The sequence below is a fragment of the Oncorhynchus mykiss genome, chromosome 17, assembly GCF_013265735.2.
Source record: "Oncorhynchus mykiss isolate Arlee chromosome 17, USDA_OmykA_1.1, whole genome shotgun sequence".
In the NCBI taxonomy this organism is placed as follows: Eukaryota; Metazoa; Chordata; class Actinopteri; order Salmoniformes; family Salmonidae; genus Oncorhynchus; species Oncorhynchus mykiss.
Genome location: NC_048581.1, coordinates 65,538,643 through 65,553,344, shown reverse-complemented (window position 1 = coordinate 65,553,344; position 14,702 = coordinate 65,538,643). Strand labels below are relative to the sequence as shown.

Below are 14,702 nucleotides of genomic sequence, written 5' to 3'. Positions count from 1 at the left end.
TCTCTCTGTCTCTCTCTCTATGTCTCTGTTTCTCTCTCTGTCTCTCTCTGTCTCTCTCTCTCTCTGTCTCTCTCTCTCTCTCTCTCTCTCTTTCTCTATCTCTATTTCTCCGTTTCTCTCTCTGTCTCGCTCTCTCTGTCTCTCTCTCTCTCTTTCTCTCTCTCTATCTCTATTTCTCCGTTTCTCTCTCTGTCTCTCTCTCTCTCTGTCTCTCTCTGTCTCTCTCTCTCTGTCTCTTTCTATTTCTCTGTCTCTCTCTCCTATAACAGGGGTGCTCTAGTATCAACAAGGTGATACTCTATTCTGCCTAAAGACCAGTTACAATGGCTGATGTTAAATATGTCATTATAGCCATTTGATGTCTCACTACTAATACCTGTTTACTATATTTTCAGGCTTGAAGGCACATTGCTGTGTCTGCTGCAGAAATGGATCCCAAATGAGATGTTCTTGCTTGTTATGGAATATGTTCAGTAAATGGTTAAAATTTTGTGTGTGGTAATACTGCTGTTTTCATTTCTTCATGTTTTAGACTTTAAATGTCCCCCTGTACTGACATCACACCCCTGTACTGACATCACACCCCTGTATTGACATCACACCCCTGTATTGACATCACACCCCTGTATTGACATCACACCCCTGTACTGACATCACACCCCTGTACTGACATCACACCCCTGTCATCACACCCCTGTACTGACATCACACCCCTGTCCTGACATCACACCCCTGTCCTGACATCACACCCCTGTCCTGACATCACACCCCTTCCCTGACATCACACCCCTGTATTGACATCACACCCCTGTCCTGACATCACACCCCTGTACTGACATCCCACCCCTGTACTGACATCACACCCCTGTACTGACATCACACCCCTGTACTGACATCACACCCCTGTACTGACATCACACCCCTGTCCTGACATCACACCCCTGTACTGACATCACACCCCTGTACTGACATCACACCCCTGTATTGACATCACACCCCTGTACTGACATCACACCCCTGTACTGACATCACACCCCTGTACTGACTTCACACCCCTGTCCTGACATCACACCCCTGTCCTGACATCACACCCCTGTCCTGACATCACACCCCTGTCCTGACATCACACCCCTGTACTGACATCACACCCCTGGAAAGCAACCTCCTTCATATCTCATTGATACGATGTTATATGGTTGATTTCAGCTGAGCTTTCAGCTCATTTTCTGCTCTGTCATGGTTGTGGTTTCAGGTCTCCTATTTAACTGGGACATATTTTACACACCTTTAATTTGGTACAAGCTTTTCAATAAACAATTAAACATGTCATGATTCAGTGTCTCTGTTTACTAAGGTTGGGTTTGATGTTTTCTTGGTATCTGGGGTAAAATGACGGTGACCTTGAACAAGTGTGTACCAGACTAGGTATGTTGGTTTACAGGTCTCAGACAAGTTGTTTACTCATCTTTTTAAGGCATAATTCAGTTAACTACCTCTGCTATATTTGTCTGCACACCTGTACAGGTCAGGCACTATCTGTAAGGACATTTTAGTGAACTATTCATTCTACATTGGTATGCATAGGACACCTCTACTTGAACCTGAAAAGGAAACTTTCCTTGACAACAAGTGATGCGTCCATACAGGCTCTCCTTCTGCCATTGGCTGAACAGTGGGTAAATCAAACTAAAATGACTTCACTGCAGCAGTGCATTGATTCTACATTTTAACATTTTAAACATCACTTTAGTTGTAAATCAAGGTTCATTAAGTAAATTAGTTTATCAACCGTTAGGAAACAGAACATGGAAGCTGAATCTGTGATGAATTGAGAAAGCGGTAGGATTTGAAATCCCAACGTAACCCCAGATTTCAACCTTATAGTGAAAACCTGGGGATTTTATATGAAGGAAATGAACCAACATGTAGTTGTAATGAACCCTTCTGTCCACCAGAGGGAGACTGTGGTCCTCCTGCCTCAACCTCAGTGTCCTCTATAGTCTGCTGTGATTCATTATCTCACCCTATAATTACACCTCTCCCTGGCAACAGGTGATACATTGAGAACAACTCTGAATTTAATTTTCCTATTGGCTGAACTGAAACAGGAGAGTGATGGGACTTTCCAAACCAAGTCCTTTAAAAAGGGGAAGTGTAAACAACCACATCTCTGGTCTGAAGCCAGGATGAGGGTTGGAGGATGAGGGTTAGAGAATGAGTAAGAGTTTTTCAGGTCTCCTGTAGAATATAAACTGTTGCATTCAAGACATTGACCAAAAGGCATCATACTTTGAGTTGTAACATTTAAACTATAGCAGGTTTTGACCAATTAAATACTGCCTGTAGTTCATCAACAATGCATTTCTCATCCAGGTTAAAGGGTGCCAGAGAGAGCAGCCTGGGGTCTGTAGATGAGGGAGGACAGGCCTATAAAATGCACTCACATTTGATGCAACAGACAAGCATTTCTTTATGAATAATTAATTCAATTGCACATTAGGTATTGGTGTATGTATTTAGGGTAGGCCTACCATGAATAGTGGGATGGAGCAATGCAGTTATGTTTTAATAACCTGTAGCCTAAAGCTGGAAATGCCAGGTGATTTCCCAAACTGCCTCAGGCATATTTCTCTCAGGGTGGGAGGTGCAGAACGGCGTGCTCAGGTTGGGGTGTCGGGTTTGAGCCTGGAGGTAGGGAGGGGTCTCAGGGTACAGAGGCTCAGGGAGGACATGGTTCTAATGTAGGTTATTACAAAATGTTTATCTTAAAGCTCGAGTCCTTAATTGTAACAATGACAAAGCGGCCACCCCACCTCTGTTATTATAAAAATCTGAGGGATTGACCTGGAGAAATGCAAACACTCAAATTCATAGACAGAGCTATGATTGCAAGGACTGGCCATCCAAATACAATGTTTGTTTACAATTACATTGTTTACAAACAACAGAGTAAAACAAGTTTACATGCTGGGTTCTGATGGGGTACGACAGTTGAACTTCACTCTTGTGGTGTTTACAAGTTACAGCACCTTCAGAACGTATTCCCACCTTCAGAATGTATTCCCAACTTCAGAATGTATTCCCACCTTCAGAATGTATTCCCACCTTCAGAATGTATTCCCACCTTCAGAATGTATTCCCACCTTCAGAATGTATTCCCACCTTCAGAATGTATTCCCACCTTCAGAATGTATTCCCACCTTCAGAATGTATTCCCACCTTCAGAATGTATTCACACCTTCAGAATGTATTCCCACCTTCAGAATGTATTCACACCTTCAGAATGTATTCCCACCTTCAGAATGTATTCACACCTTCAGAATGTATTCCCACCTGCAGAACGTATTCCCACCTTCAGAATGTATTCCCACCTTCAGAACGTATTCCCACCTTCAGAATGTATTCCCACCTTCAGAATGTATTCCCACCTTCAGAATGTATTCCCACCTTCAGAACGTATTCCCACCTTCAGAATGTATTCACACCTTCAGAATGTATTCCCACCTTCAGAATGTATTCCCACCTTCAGAATGTATTCACACCTTCAGAATGTATTCACACCTTCAGAATGTATTCACACCTTCAGAATGTATTCACACCTTCAGAATGTATTCACACCTTCAGAATGTATTCCCACCTTCAGAATGTATTCCCTAACTTTTTAGCAAAAAGGTCAACTCTGCTCCATCATTCATTGAATCAGATGCTCATTCATCACTAAATCCACTGATATTACCAACTACTTTAATATTTTTTTCATTGGCAAATTTAGCAAACAAACACAGACACTACACATTCAAGTATATCTGACCAAATTATGAAAGACAAGCATTGTCATTTTGAATTCCGTAAAGTCAGTGTGAAGAGGTGAAACAATGATTGTTGTCTATCAACAATGACTATTACTATAAAGTGTGTTCCCTCAGGCCTGGAGGGAAGGAAAAGTTATTCCCCTACCTAAAGATAGTAAAGCCCCCTTTACTGGCTCAAATAGCTAACCAATCAGCCTGTTGACAAACTTTCGTAAACTTTTGGTAAAAAATGTGTTTGACCAGATACAATGCTATTTTACAGTAAAACAAGTTGTGCTTTTTGTTGTGTGTGTGTGTGTGTGTGTGTGTGTGTGTGTGACAACTACACTCTGATCAAGTCTTTAAAGAGTTTGTCATATCTGTAACTCTATCCAGAGATCATTGGCCTGTTGGTGCTTTTAGGGTTGTTGTATGTTGTCTGAAAAATACTAAAGAAAACAATGATTTAATAATGATGAAGACTGTAACATCTATAACTCATTACCATATACAATGTCCAGAGTTCAGCAAACATGCACTCAGCCTAGTTAGTACAAGTTATGTAATAAAACCCTGAGTTTAAACAGTTTACTCTGCCTCACTGAGCCTCTGTCCCCTGAAGCCCCCCTGGCTCCGGTCCCTAACAGTGACCTCTCCCCAGGTTCTGCTACACAGAGATATTCAACATATTCTTATCGGGGCCAAACTGTATTTTTGTTGTTGTCACACATCCTCCTAATGTGTTCTGTACCTATTTCAGAGAGTCTCAGCTTTCAGGAATTAAACAGCTTAAAGCCCAAATGGTTCAAACGCTACAGACAGACAACATGCCACGTTGGCTTCAGAAACCACCAGAAAACACTCCATTGGTACTGCTAGCTTCTGTTTACCACAGTGATTCCTATTATCTGTCCTCCTCTACCTTTTATCTGTCCTCCTCTACCTTCTATCTGTCCTCCGCTACCTTCAATCGATCCTCCTCTACCTTCTATCTGTCCTCCTCTACCTTCAATCTGTCCTCCTCTACCTTCAATCTGTCCTCCTCTACCTTCAATCTGTCCTCCTCTACCTTCTATCTGTCCTCCTCTACCTTCAATCTGTCCTCCTCTACCTTCAATCTGTCCTCCTCTACATTCTATCTGTCCTCCTCTACCTTCAATCTGTCCTCCTCTACTTTCTATCTGTCCTCCTCTACCTTCTATATGTCCTCCTCTACCTTCTATCTGTCCTCCTCTACCTTCAATCTGTCCTCCTTCTATCTGTCCTCCTCTACCTTCAATCTGTCCTCCTTCAACCTATCCTCCTCTACCTTCAATCTGTCCTCCTCTACCTTCCATCTGTTCTCCTCTACCATCTATCTGTCCTCCTTTACCATCTATCTGTCCTCCTCTATCTTCTATCTGTCCTCCTCTACTTCTATCTTTTCTCCGCTACCTTCTATCTGTCCTCCTCTACCTTCTATCTGTCCTCCTATACCTTCTATCTTTTCTCCTCTACCTTCAATCTGTCCTCCTCTACCTTCTATCTGTCCTCCTCTACCTTCTATCTGTCCTCCTCTACCTTCAATCTGTCGTTCGCTACCTTCAATCTGTCCTCTACCTTCTATCTGTCCTCCTCTACCTTCAATCTGTCATTCTCTACCTTCAATCTGTCCTCCTTCTATCTGCCCTCCTCTACCTTCAATCTGTTGTTCTCTACCTTCAATCTGTCCTCCTCCTATCTGTCCTCCTCTACCTTCAATCTGTCGTTCTCTACCTTCTATCTGTTCTCCTTTTATCTGTTCTCCTCTACCTTCTAACTGTCCTCCTCTAACTGTCCTCCTTCTATCTGTCCTCCTCTACCTTCTATCTGTCCTCCTCTACCTGCAATGTATCCTCCTTCTATCTGTCCTCTTTCCATCTGTTCTCCTCTACCTTCTCTCTGTCCTCCTCTACCTTTTATCTGTCCTCCTTCTATCTGTCCTCCTCTACCTTCAATCTGTCCTCCTCTTCCTTCTATCTGTCCTCCTCTACCTTCTCTCTGTCCTCCTCTACCTTTTATCTGTCCTCCTTTTATCTGTTCTCCTCTACCTTCTATCTGTTCTCATCTACCTTCAATCTGTCCTCCTCTACTTTCAATATGTCCCCCTTCTATCTGCTATCTGTCCTCCTCTACCTTCTATCTGTCCTCCTCTACCTTCAATATGTCCTCCGCTACCTTCTATCTGTCTTCCTCTACCTTCAATCTGCCCTCCTCTACCTTCTATCTGTCCTCCTCTATCTTCTATCTGTCCTCCTCTACCTTTAATCTGTCCTCCTCTACTTTCAATATGTCCTCCTTCTATCTGTTCTCCTCTGCCTTCTATCTGTTCTCCTTTTATCTGTCCTCCTCTACCTTCTATCTGTCCTCCTCTACCTTCTATCTGTCCTCCTCTACCTTCAATCTGTCCTCCTCTACCTTCTGTCTTCCTCTACCTTCAATCTGTCCTCCTCTACCTTCTATGTGTCTTCATCTACCTTCAATCTGTCCTCCTCTACTTTCAATATGTCCTCCTTCTATCTGTTCTCCTCTACCTTCTATCTGTTCTCCTTTTATCTGTCCTCCTCTACCTTCAATCTGTCCTCCTCTACCTTCTGTCTTCCTCTACCTTCTGTCTGTTTTCCTCTACCCTCTATCTGTCCTCCTCTACCTTCTATCTGTCTTCCTCTACCTTCAATCGGTCCTTCTTCTATCGGTCCTCCTCTACCTTCAATCTGTTCTCCTTCTATCTGTCCTCCTCTACCTTCTATCTGTTCTCCTTCTATCTGTTCTCCTCTACCTTCTATCTGTCCTCCTCAATCTTCAATCTGTCCTCCTCTACCTTCTATCTGTCCCCATCTACCTTCTATCTGTCCCCATCTACCTTATATCTGTCCTCCTCTACCTTCTATCTGTTCTCTTTCTATCTGTTCTCCTCTACCTTCTATCTGTCCTCTTCTACTTTCAATATGTCCTCCTTCTATCTGTCCTCATCTACCTTCGTTCTGTCCTCCTCTACCTTCTGTCTTCCTCTACCTTCTATCTGTCCTCCTCTACCTTCTATCTGTCCTCCTCTACCTTCAATCTGTCCTCCTCTACCTTCTGTCCTCCTCTACCTTCTATCTGTCCTCCTCTACCTTCTATCTGTTCTCCTTCTATCTGTCCTCCTCTACCTTCTATCTGTCCTCCTCTACCTTCTATCTGTCCTCCTCTACCTTCTATCTGTCCTCCTCTACCTTATATCTGTCCCCATCTACCTTCTATCTGTCCTCCTCTACCTTCTATCTGTCCTCCTCTACCTTATATCTGTCCTGCTCTACCTTCTATCTGTTCTCCTTCATTCTGTCCTCCTCTACCTTTAATCGGTCCTCTTCTACCTTCTATTTGTCCTCCTCTACCTTCAATCTGTCCTCATCTACCTGAAAAGTACCAGGATATTGTTTTGAATCTGAAATTAGAGAACTGAAATTGAAGAATGTGTCTGACAAGTTAAATTTGTGCATTACAAATTCAAAAATATTGAATTCAAATTCAATTTCTGTTCCCACTGAAATCACTCCTTATGAGAACATTACCTTCCATTTTTCTAGTGGTTCAGATTTATATAATGGAACTTCAGAAGGTTCAGGACCTTTCTAGGCTGGTTTGTCTGGACAAACTGGCTTTCTATGATTTAATGATTCATGCTCTCTCTATCCACTTCGTCGTTCATGATGTCCATTGTCATGATGTCCAACTTCTACTTCTACTACCAGTAACCAGAAACTTTCAGTAGTCTGTCTACTAGTACTACAAGCTTCTTCCTATCCTTCTCTTGTACCAAACATCTCTTTCAAAGCAAAGCTTTCCCCTAGTAACTACTGATAAAGAGTAGAACAGAAAATCTGTTGGTTAATCTGTACGAGTGGTTTCAGAGCATTGGGACCTCTTTTCCAGACTGGTTTGTCTAAGAAGGTTATTTCACGCTGTTATCAGAGCTGTGAACTGGAGCACTCACAGGTATTCACTGTAAAGATGGTCCCAAACTCTGCTCTGTAAAGATGGTCCCAAACTCTGATCTGTAAAGATGGTCCCAAACTCTGCTCTGTAAAGATGGTCCCAAACTCTGATCTGTAAAGATGGTCCCAAACTCTGCTCTGTAAAGATGGTCCCAAGCTCTGATCAGTAAAGATGGTCCCAAACTCTGCTCTGTAAAGATGGTCCCAAACTCTGCTCTGTAAAGATGGTCCCAAACTCTGCTCTGTAAAGATGGTCCCAAGCTCTGATCAGTAAAGATGGTCCCAAGCTCTGATCAGTAAAGATGGTCCCAAGCTCTGATCAGTAAAGATGGTCCCACACTCTGATCTGTAAAGATGGTCCCAAACTCTGCTCTGTAAAGATGGTCCCAAGCTCTGATCAGTAAAGATGGTCCCAAACTCTGATCTGTAAAGATGGTCCCAAACTCTGCTCTGTAAAGATGGTCCCAAACTCTGCTCTGTAAAGATGGTCCCAAACTCTGCTCTGTAAAGATGGTCCCAAGCTCTGATCAGTAAAGATGGTCCCAAACTCTGCTCTGTAAAGATGGTCCCAAACTCTGCTCTGTAAAGATGGTCCCACACTCTGATCTGTAAAGATGGTCCCAAACTCTGCTCTGTAAAGATGGTCCCAAACTCTGCTCTGTAAAGATGGTCCCACACTCTGATCTGTAAAGATGGTCCCACACTCTGATCAGTAAAGATGGTCCCAAACTCTGCTCTGTAAAGATGGTCCCACACTCTGATCAGTAAAGATGGTCCCAAGCTCTGATCAGTAAAGATGGTCCCAAACTCTGCTCTGTAAAGATGGTCCCAAACTCTGCTCTGTAAAGATGGTCCCACACTCTGATCTGTAAAGATGGTCCCAAACTCTGCTCTGTAAAGATGGTCCCAAACTCTGCTCTGTAAAGATGGTCCCACACTCTGATCTGTAAAGATGGTCCCAAACTCTGATCTGTAAAGATGGTCCCACACTCTGATCTGTAAAGATGGTCCCAAACTCTGCTCTGTAAAGATGGTCCCAAACTCTGCTCTGTAAAGATGGTCCCAAACTCTGCTCTGTAAAGATGGTCCCACACTCTGATCTGTAAAGATGGTCCCAAACTCTTATCTGTAAAGATGGTCCCAAACTCGGCTCTTTGGGGGCCTTTAACAGTGTGGAAGTGTTTTATTTTTTGTCAAATGATAATTGGTCAATTCCAAGGACTCCTGGGAAGCTCTGTCCTATGACCAGGAGGGATTTATTTACAATAGTCAGGTGTATTCAGGATGCTTTGAACGTTGAATGAACATTCAAAACTTGACAACTTGGTTTGAATGACTCTCATGTTTATGACGTACAACTCTGTACAGGACAGTTTCAAACAAGTTGTACCATCAAAACTTGGAAGAAGAGCATTACTAGAAGAAGTATGTAGAGTAACAGTAATGTTCTTCCTGACACAAGCACACTAATTACCCTATTAGTGAGAATTGTTCCACTAACTTACATTAGCTATTGTGAAAGACCAAATAAGTTCAACAGATGTGTGGCAAATGTGATGTTGTCAAGGTTGGAGGCAAAAATGCTGACCGGAGCATTTGGGTGTAATTGATTTATTGTTACTTGAGATACGTTAAATATTTTACCAGAAGTTGGTTCTGTTTAATGCAGGGCCCTGGGTTTTTTGCTGTTTGTTTTGAAGCTAATTTCCTTCAACTCAATGGAGAATATTATGTTATTTCACTAACAAATATGTTATACAATTATAATTTATATGAACAATCAAGTATCAATTTAATTAAGCATCTTACTTCATTAAGGATGAGAATCGGATGTTCATGATTGATTATTGATGCCTTACGTGTGTCTATAAATTCCTGTCTGTCGTGTGAACTAGTTAATATGCTGGTTACCAACCCAACACAGTGGCCTGGTGGTTAGAATGTCCGCCCTGAGATTAAAAGGGTGGGAGTTTGAAGTCTTGGACCAGATGTGTCTGTGCTTGACACTCAGCATTAATGACATTATGCTAATTACATTTAGACTCTTAGGTATAATTGTGATCCATTTCTTCCCCTTCAAATTGTTAAGCTAACAAGGGATATGCTGTTTGCCCTTTTTTCTGACAAGGGGTCTGGCGAACCTCGACATACCCCCTCAACTCGAACCTAGTATGTCCTGCACCTGCTAAATCTGATGGATGTGCATTTACTACTTGTTTTTACAATTTACAGTGTCAGTACCTGTCGTGTAGTACCTGTCGTGTCAGTACCTGTCATGTAGTACCTGTCGTGTCAGTCCCTGTCGTGTCAGTCCCTGTCGTGTAGTACCTGTCGTCAGTACCTGTCGTGTTATCTGCTCACCTTAATAGGACTAATCTGGATGTTAGACATTGGTCTCTTAATTGTTGAATAAAAATAAGGAAACAACCTCTGAGTGTTTAGTGACCTCATTGTTATGTGCCCCAGCATGAGGAAGCCAGAGAGAAGACACACGCTGCAAAACTGTGATATTAAATCAGTGTTTCATCCAACTATTCAGGGTAGGCCGACCCTACATACATACAGTAAACACCCAGTGGCTAATGAATTGCTGGGGGCCTGTTCTCCCTCATCTACAGACCCCAGGCTGCTCTCTCTGACACCCTTTAACCTGGATGAGAAATGTATTGTTGATGAACTACAGTCAGTATTTAATTGGTCAAAACCTGCCCTATTTGAAATGTTACAACTCAAAGTGTGATGCCCTTTGGTCAATGTCTAGAATGTATTGGTCTAAATCTCAGTTCTCCACTGTCCTGCCGGTTTTACATTGTTCCATGACAGTGGTATGCGTTCCTCAATGACAGGAGCTGTGCAGCCCCTGCTCTAACACCACTAGTGTTTCTATTCAGTGGTCACTTCTTCTTCATTCCAACCCTCATTCTGTGTTCAGACTAGAGACCTGGTTGTTTACACTTCCCCTATTCAAAGGCCGTGGTTTGGAAAGTCCCATCACGCTTGTTGTTGCCAGGGAGAGGTGTATTCCTATTGAACAGGGTGAGGGAATGAAACACAGCAGACAGTGAACACTGAGGCTGAGGCAGGGTGACCACAATCTCCCCTGATGGACACAAAGGTCCATTACATGTTTTGTCCACGTTTCACCATATCAGGATTAGGTTTCAAATCTGGAGGTATATTGGGATTTTACAAGGGGATCATTTCAAATACACTACCTGCTGTTATCATCCCTGTTTAATGGTTAATACACTGATTTACTTCATGAACCTTGACCACCTCATCTCCCATAACAGCCACTGCAGCTGTTAATCAACTGTGATCCTGGTCACAGCACCAATGTGACTGACCCGGTATCAAACCCTGGTTGAGACCGATGACTTGTGTTATCTTCCAGAGATGATGCATTGGCTTTAGCTCAGTGGGTTAACATGGTATTTTAAATCACAATACACATGAAAATACAATATACACATTAAGCTACATATCCATAAACACATTAAAATACACATTATTAAACAATACCTGCAAAGCAGAATCATAATCTTCACACACACACACACACACACACACACACACACACACACACACACACACACACACACACACATACACACACACACACACACACACACACACACACACACAGAGACATACTTGGTCTTGTCATTGTTTTACCAAAAATAATGTGACATTTGAGGTGAAATTGTACTTAAAGTTGACAACATTGTAAATATTACAAAGAAACAATATTATAAAGGTCAGTGTTTATTACATTCAGTATTTGATTGACAGTTCAGCTACTTCTACTACCAGTACACAGAGAAACCTTCAGTAGTCTTTATATGAGGACTACAAGTTTCTTCATATCCTTCCCTTGTGTCACAAATGTCTCACTCAAATCAAAGCTTTCTCATCAGTTACTAGGGGGAGCGTGTAGTTCCAGCTGGGACACCGATGGGACTACACTCAGGTCTCTGCCTAGTAACTGGTGAGAAAGCTGTCTTTCTTTATCTATTGGTTCAGAATTATAAAATGGAACTTCAGAAGGTTCAGGACTTTTCTAGACTGGTTTATCTGGACAAACTGGCTTTCTATGGTTTAATGGTTAATGCTCTCTCTATCTACTTAGTAGTTCATGATGCCTTTATTCAGTACCTTTATTCATTACCTTTATTCAGTACCTTTATTCAGTACCTTTATTCAGTACCTTTATTCATTACCTTTATTCAGTACCTTTATTCAGTACCATTATTCAGTACCTTTATTCAGTACCTTTATTCAGTACCTTTATTCAGTACCGTTATTCAGTACCTTTATTCATTACCTTTATTCAGTACCTTTATTCAGTACCATTATTCAGTACCTTTATTCAGTACCTTTATTCAGTACCTTTATTCAGTACCGTTATTCATTACTGTTATTCAGTACCTTTATTCAGTACCTTTAATCATGACCTTTATTCAGTACCTTTATTCAGTACCTTTATTCAGGACCGTTATTCGGTAACGTTATTCATTACCGCTATTCAGTGCCGTTATTCATTATCGTTATTCATTACCTTTATTCAGTACCGTTATTCAGTACCGTTATTCCTTACCGTTATTCAGTACCTTTATTCAGTACCGTTATTCATGACCTTTATTCAGTACCGTTATTCAGTACCGTTATTCAGTACCTTTATTCAGTACCGTTATTCAGTACCTTTATTCAGTACCTTTATTCAGTACCATTATTCAGTACCTTTATTCAGTACCGTTATTCAGTACCTTTATTCAGTACCTTTATTCAGTACCGTTATTCATGACCTTTATTCAGTACCTTTATTCATGACCTTTATTCATTACTGTTATTCAGTACCTTTATTCAGTACCTTTATTCAGTACATTTATTCAGTACCGTTATTCAGTACCTTTATTCAGTACCTTTATTCAGGACCTTTATTCAGTACCTTTATTCAGTACCGTTATTCAGTACCTTTATTCAGTACCTTTATTCAGTACCTTTATTCAGTACCGTTATTCATGACCTTTATTCATGACCTTTATTCATTACCTTTATTCATTACCGTTATTCAGTACCTTTATTCATTACCGTTATTCAGTACCTTTATTCAGTACCTCCTACTTCTACTATCAGTACACAGATAATATTTCAGTAGTCTTTATATGAGGACTACAAGCTTCTTCCTATCCTTCTCTTGTGCCACAAATGTCTCATTCATAGTAATTAGCAATTAAACACTCAACAGCAAATCTGTTGTTCGAGCTGTTAGAGTGTTTTCAGCAGGTTGTTTAACTCTGTGGTCTGAGATGTGAAGTGGACCAGTCACAGGGATTCACTGTAAAGATGGTCACAAAGTCTCTTTGGGGGCCTTTAACAGTTTGGGAGTGTTTTATTTTCTGTCAAGTGATATCATACTGTCACCTGTAAAATGTGCTGGAAGCTCTACACATATTTACAACTGACTGTCAGTATCTGTCATGTTATCTGCTCGTCTCAATACCATGTTAACCTGCTGAGGTAGACTGCATTAGCTTTAGGAGCCAAGTCATCAGGTCTCAGCCAACCAGGGCTGATACTGGGCCAGTCACACTGGTGCTGTGACCCTGAGTGAAATGTCGTAGAGAATGTGGTTCAGTCGACTACAGTATACTACTTGTAATTTATTTGTTTACAATCAATCTAAAACATAATACAATATATGTCTGTGTACTTAATCTGGGTAGGAAGATTCTCAAAGCCTAAACAGAAATGTGGGTGACGGTGTCTACCTAGTTACAGCTGAGTAAGGATGAAACAAGTGACCTGATTGGTCCTATTGTTCAGGAAGCTGCTGCACTTAGAGAAACAAGTTGAATCCCTCCAGTGAAGGTTCACACCAGTCAGAAGGTAACTAACTAACTGTACAGTACAGTCCTCCTGAATGTCTCTCTGTTGTCTGAACATGAAGACCTCTATGATTGTCCTCATCCTCTGCTGTCAGGTGTATGCAGAAGACAAAGGTAAGTAGATAGTGTTCAGTTGATGATGGAAATAAAATATATTATATAACCAAAAACGTGTTTCAAGAGCTTGTAATGTTTAAAATGGATAATATTGACCACTGTGACTGAAATTAACACATTAGTGAAACTCCTTGGTTAGGGACTATTGATGCACCAGTTTGTTACATGTTAGGTGTTAAACCAGGGACAGGATGGTGTTTGGGTTAGAGGGTTAGACCAGGGACAGGATGGTGTTTGGGTTATAGGGTTAGACCAGGATGGTGTTTGGGGTATAGGGTTAGACCAGGATGGTGTTTGGGTTATAGGGTTAGACCAGGGACAGGATGGTGTTTGGGTTACAGGGTTAGACCAGGGACAGGATGGTGTTTGGGTTATAGGGTGTGACCAGGATGGTATTTGGGTTATAGGGTTAGACCAGGGACAGGATGGTGTTTGGGTTAGAGGGTTAGACCAGGGACAGGATGGTGTTTGGGTTATAGGGTTAGACCAGGGACAGGGTGGTGTTTGGGTTATAGGGTTAGACCAGGGACAGGATGGTGTTTGGGTTATAGGGTTAGACCAGGGACAGGATGATGTTTGGGTTATAGGGTTAGACCAGGGACAGGATTGTGTTTGGGTTATAGGGTTAGACCAGGGACAGGATGATGTTTGGGTTATAGGGTTAGACCAGGGACAGGATTGTGTTTGGGTTAGAGGGTTAGACCAGGGGCAGGATGGTGTTTGGGTTATAGGGTTAGACCAGGGACAGGATGGTGTTTGGGTTATCGGGTTAGACCAGGGACAGGATGATGTTTGGGTTATAGGGTTAGACCAGGGACAGGATTGTGTTTGGGTTAGAGGGTTAGACCAGGGGCAGGATGGTGTTTGGGTTATAGGGTTAGACCAGGGGCAGGATGGTGTTTGGGTTATAG

The 14,702-nt window shown here is 41.9% G+C and overlaps 1 protein-coding gene and 1 long non-coding RNA gene across 2 annotated transcripts in view; one reads left to right on the top strand and one right to left on the bottom strand.

The window, feature by feature from the left end:
• Window positions 1-687: 687 nt before the first annotated feature.
• Window positions 688-14,702, bottom strand: part of LOC118940487 — a 28,959-nt gene continuing 14,944 nt past the window's right edge. The window contains exons 2-3 of the long non-coding RNA XR_005037053.1: window positions 10,492-10,496; window positions 688-1,150 (exon numbers count right to left, since the gene is read on the bottom strand). This is a non-coding gene — a long non-coding RNA (uncharacterized LOC118940487). The remainder of the gene's footprint in view (window positions 1,151-10,491; window positions 10,497-14,702) is intronic.
• Window positions 13,632-14,702, top strand: part of LOC110494409 (H-2 class II histocompatibility antigen, A-U alpha chain) — a 5,277-nt gene continuing 4,206 nt past the window's right edge. Inside the window, exon 1 of the mRNA XM_036950450.1 lies at window positions 13,632-13,788. Coding sequence (XP_036806345.1) covers window positions 13,710-13,788 — 79 coding nt within the window. The 5' untranslated portion in view covers window positions 13,632-13,709. The remainder of the gene's footprint in view (window positions 13,789-14,702) is intronic.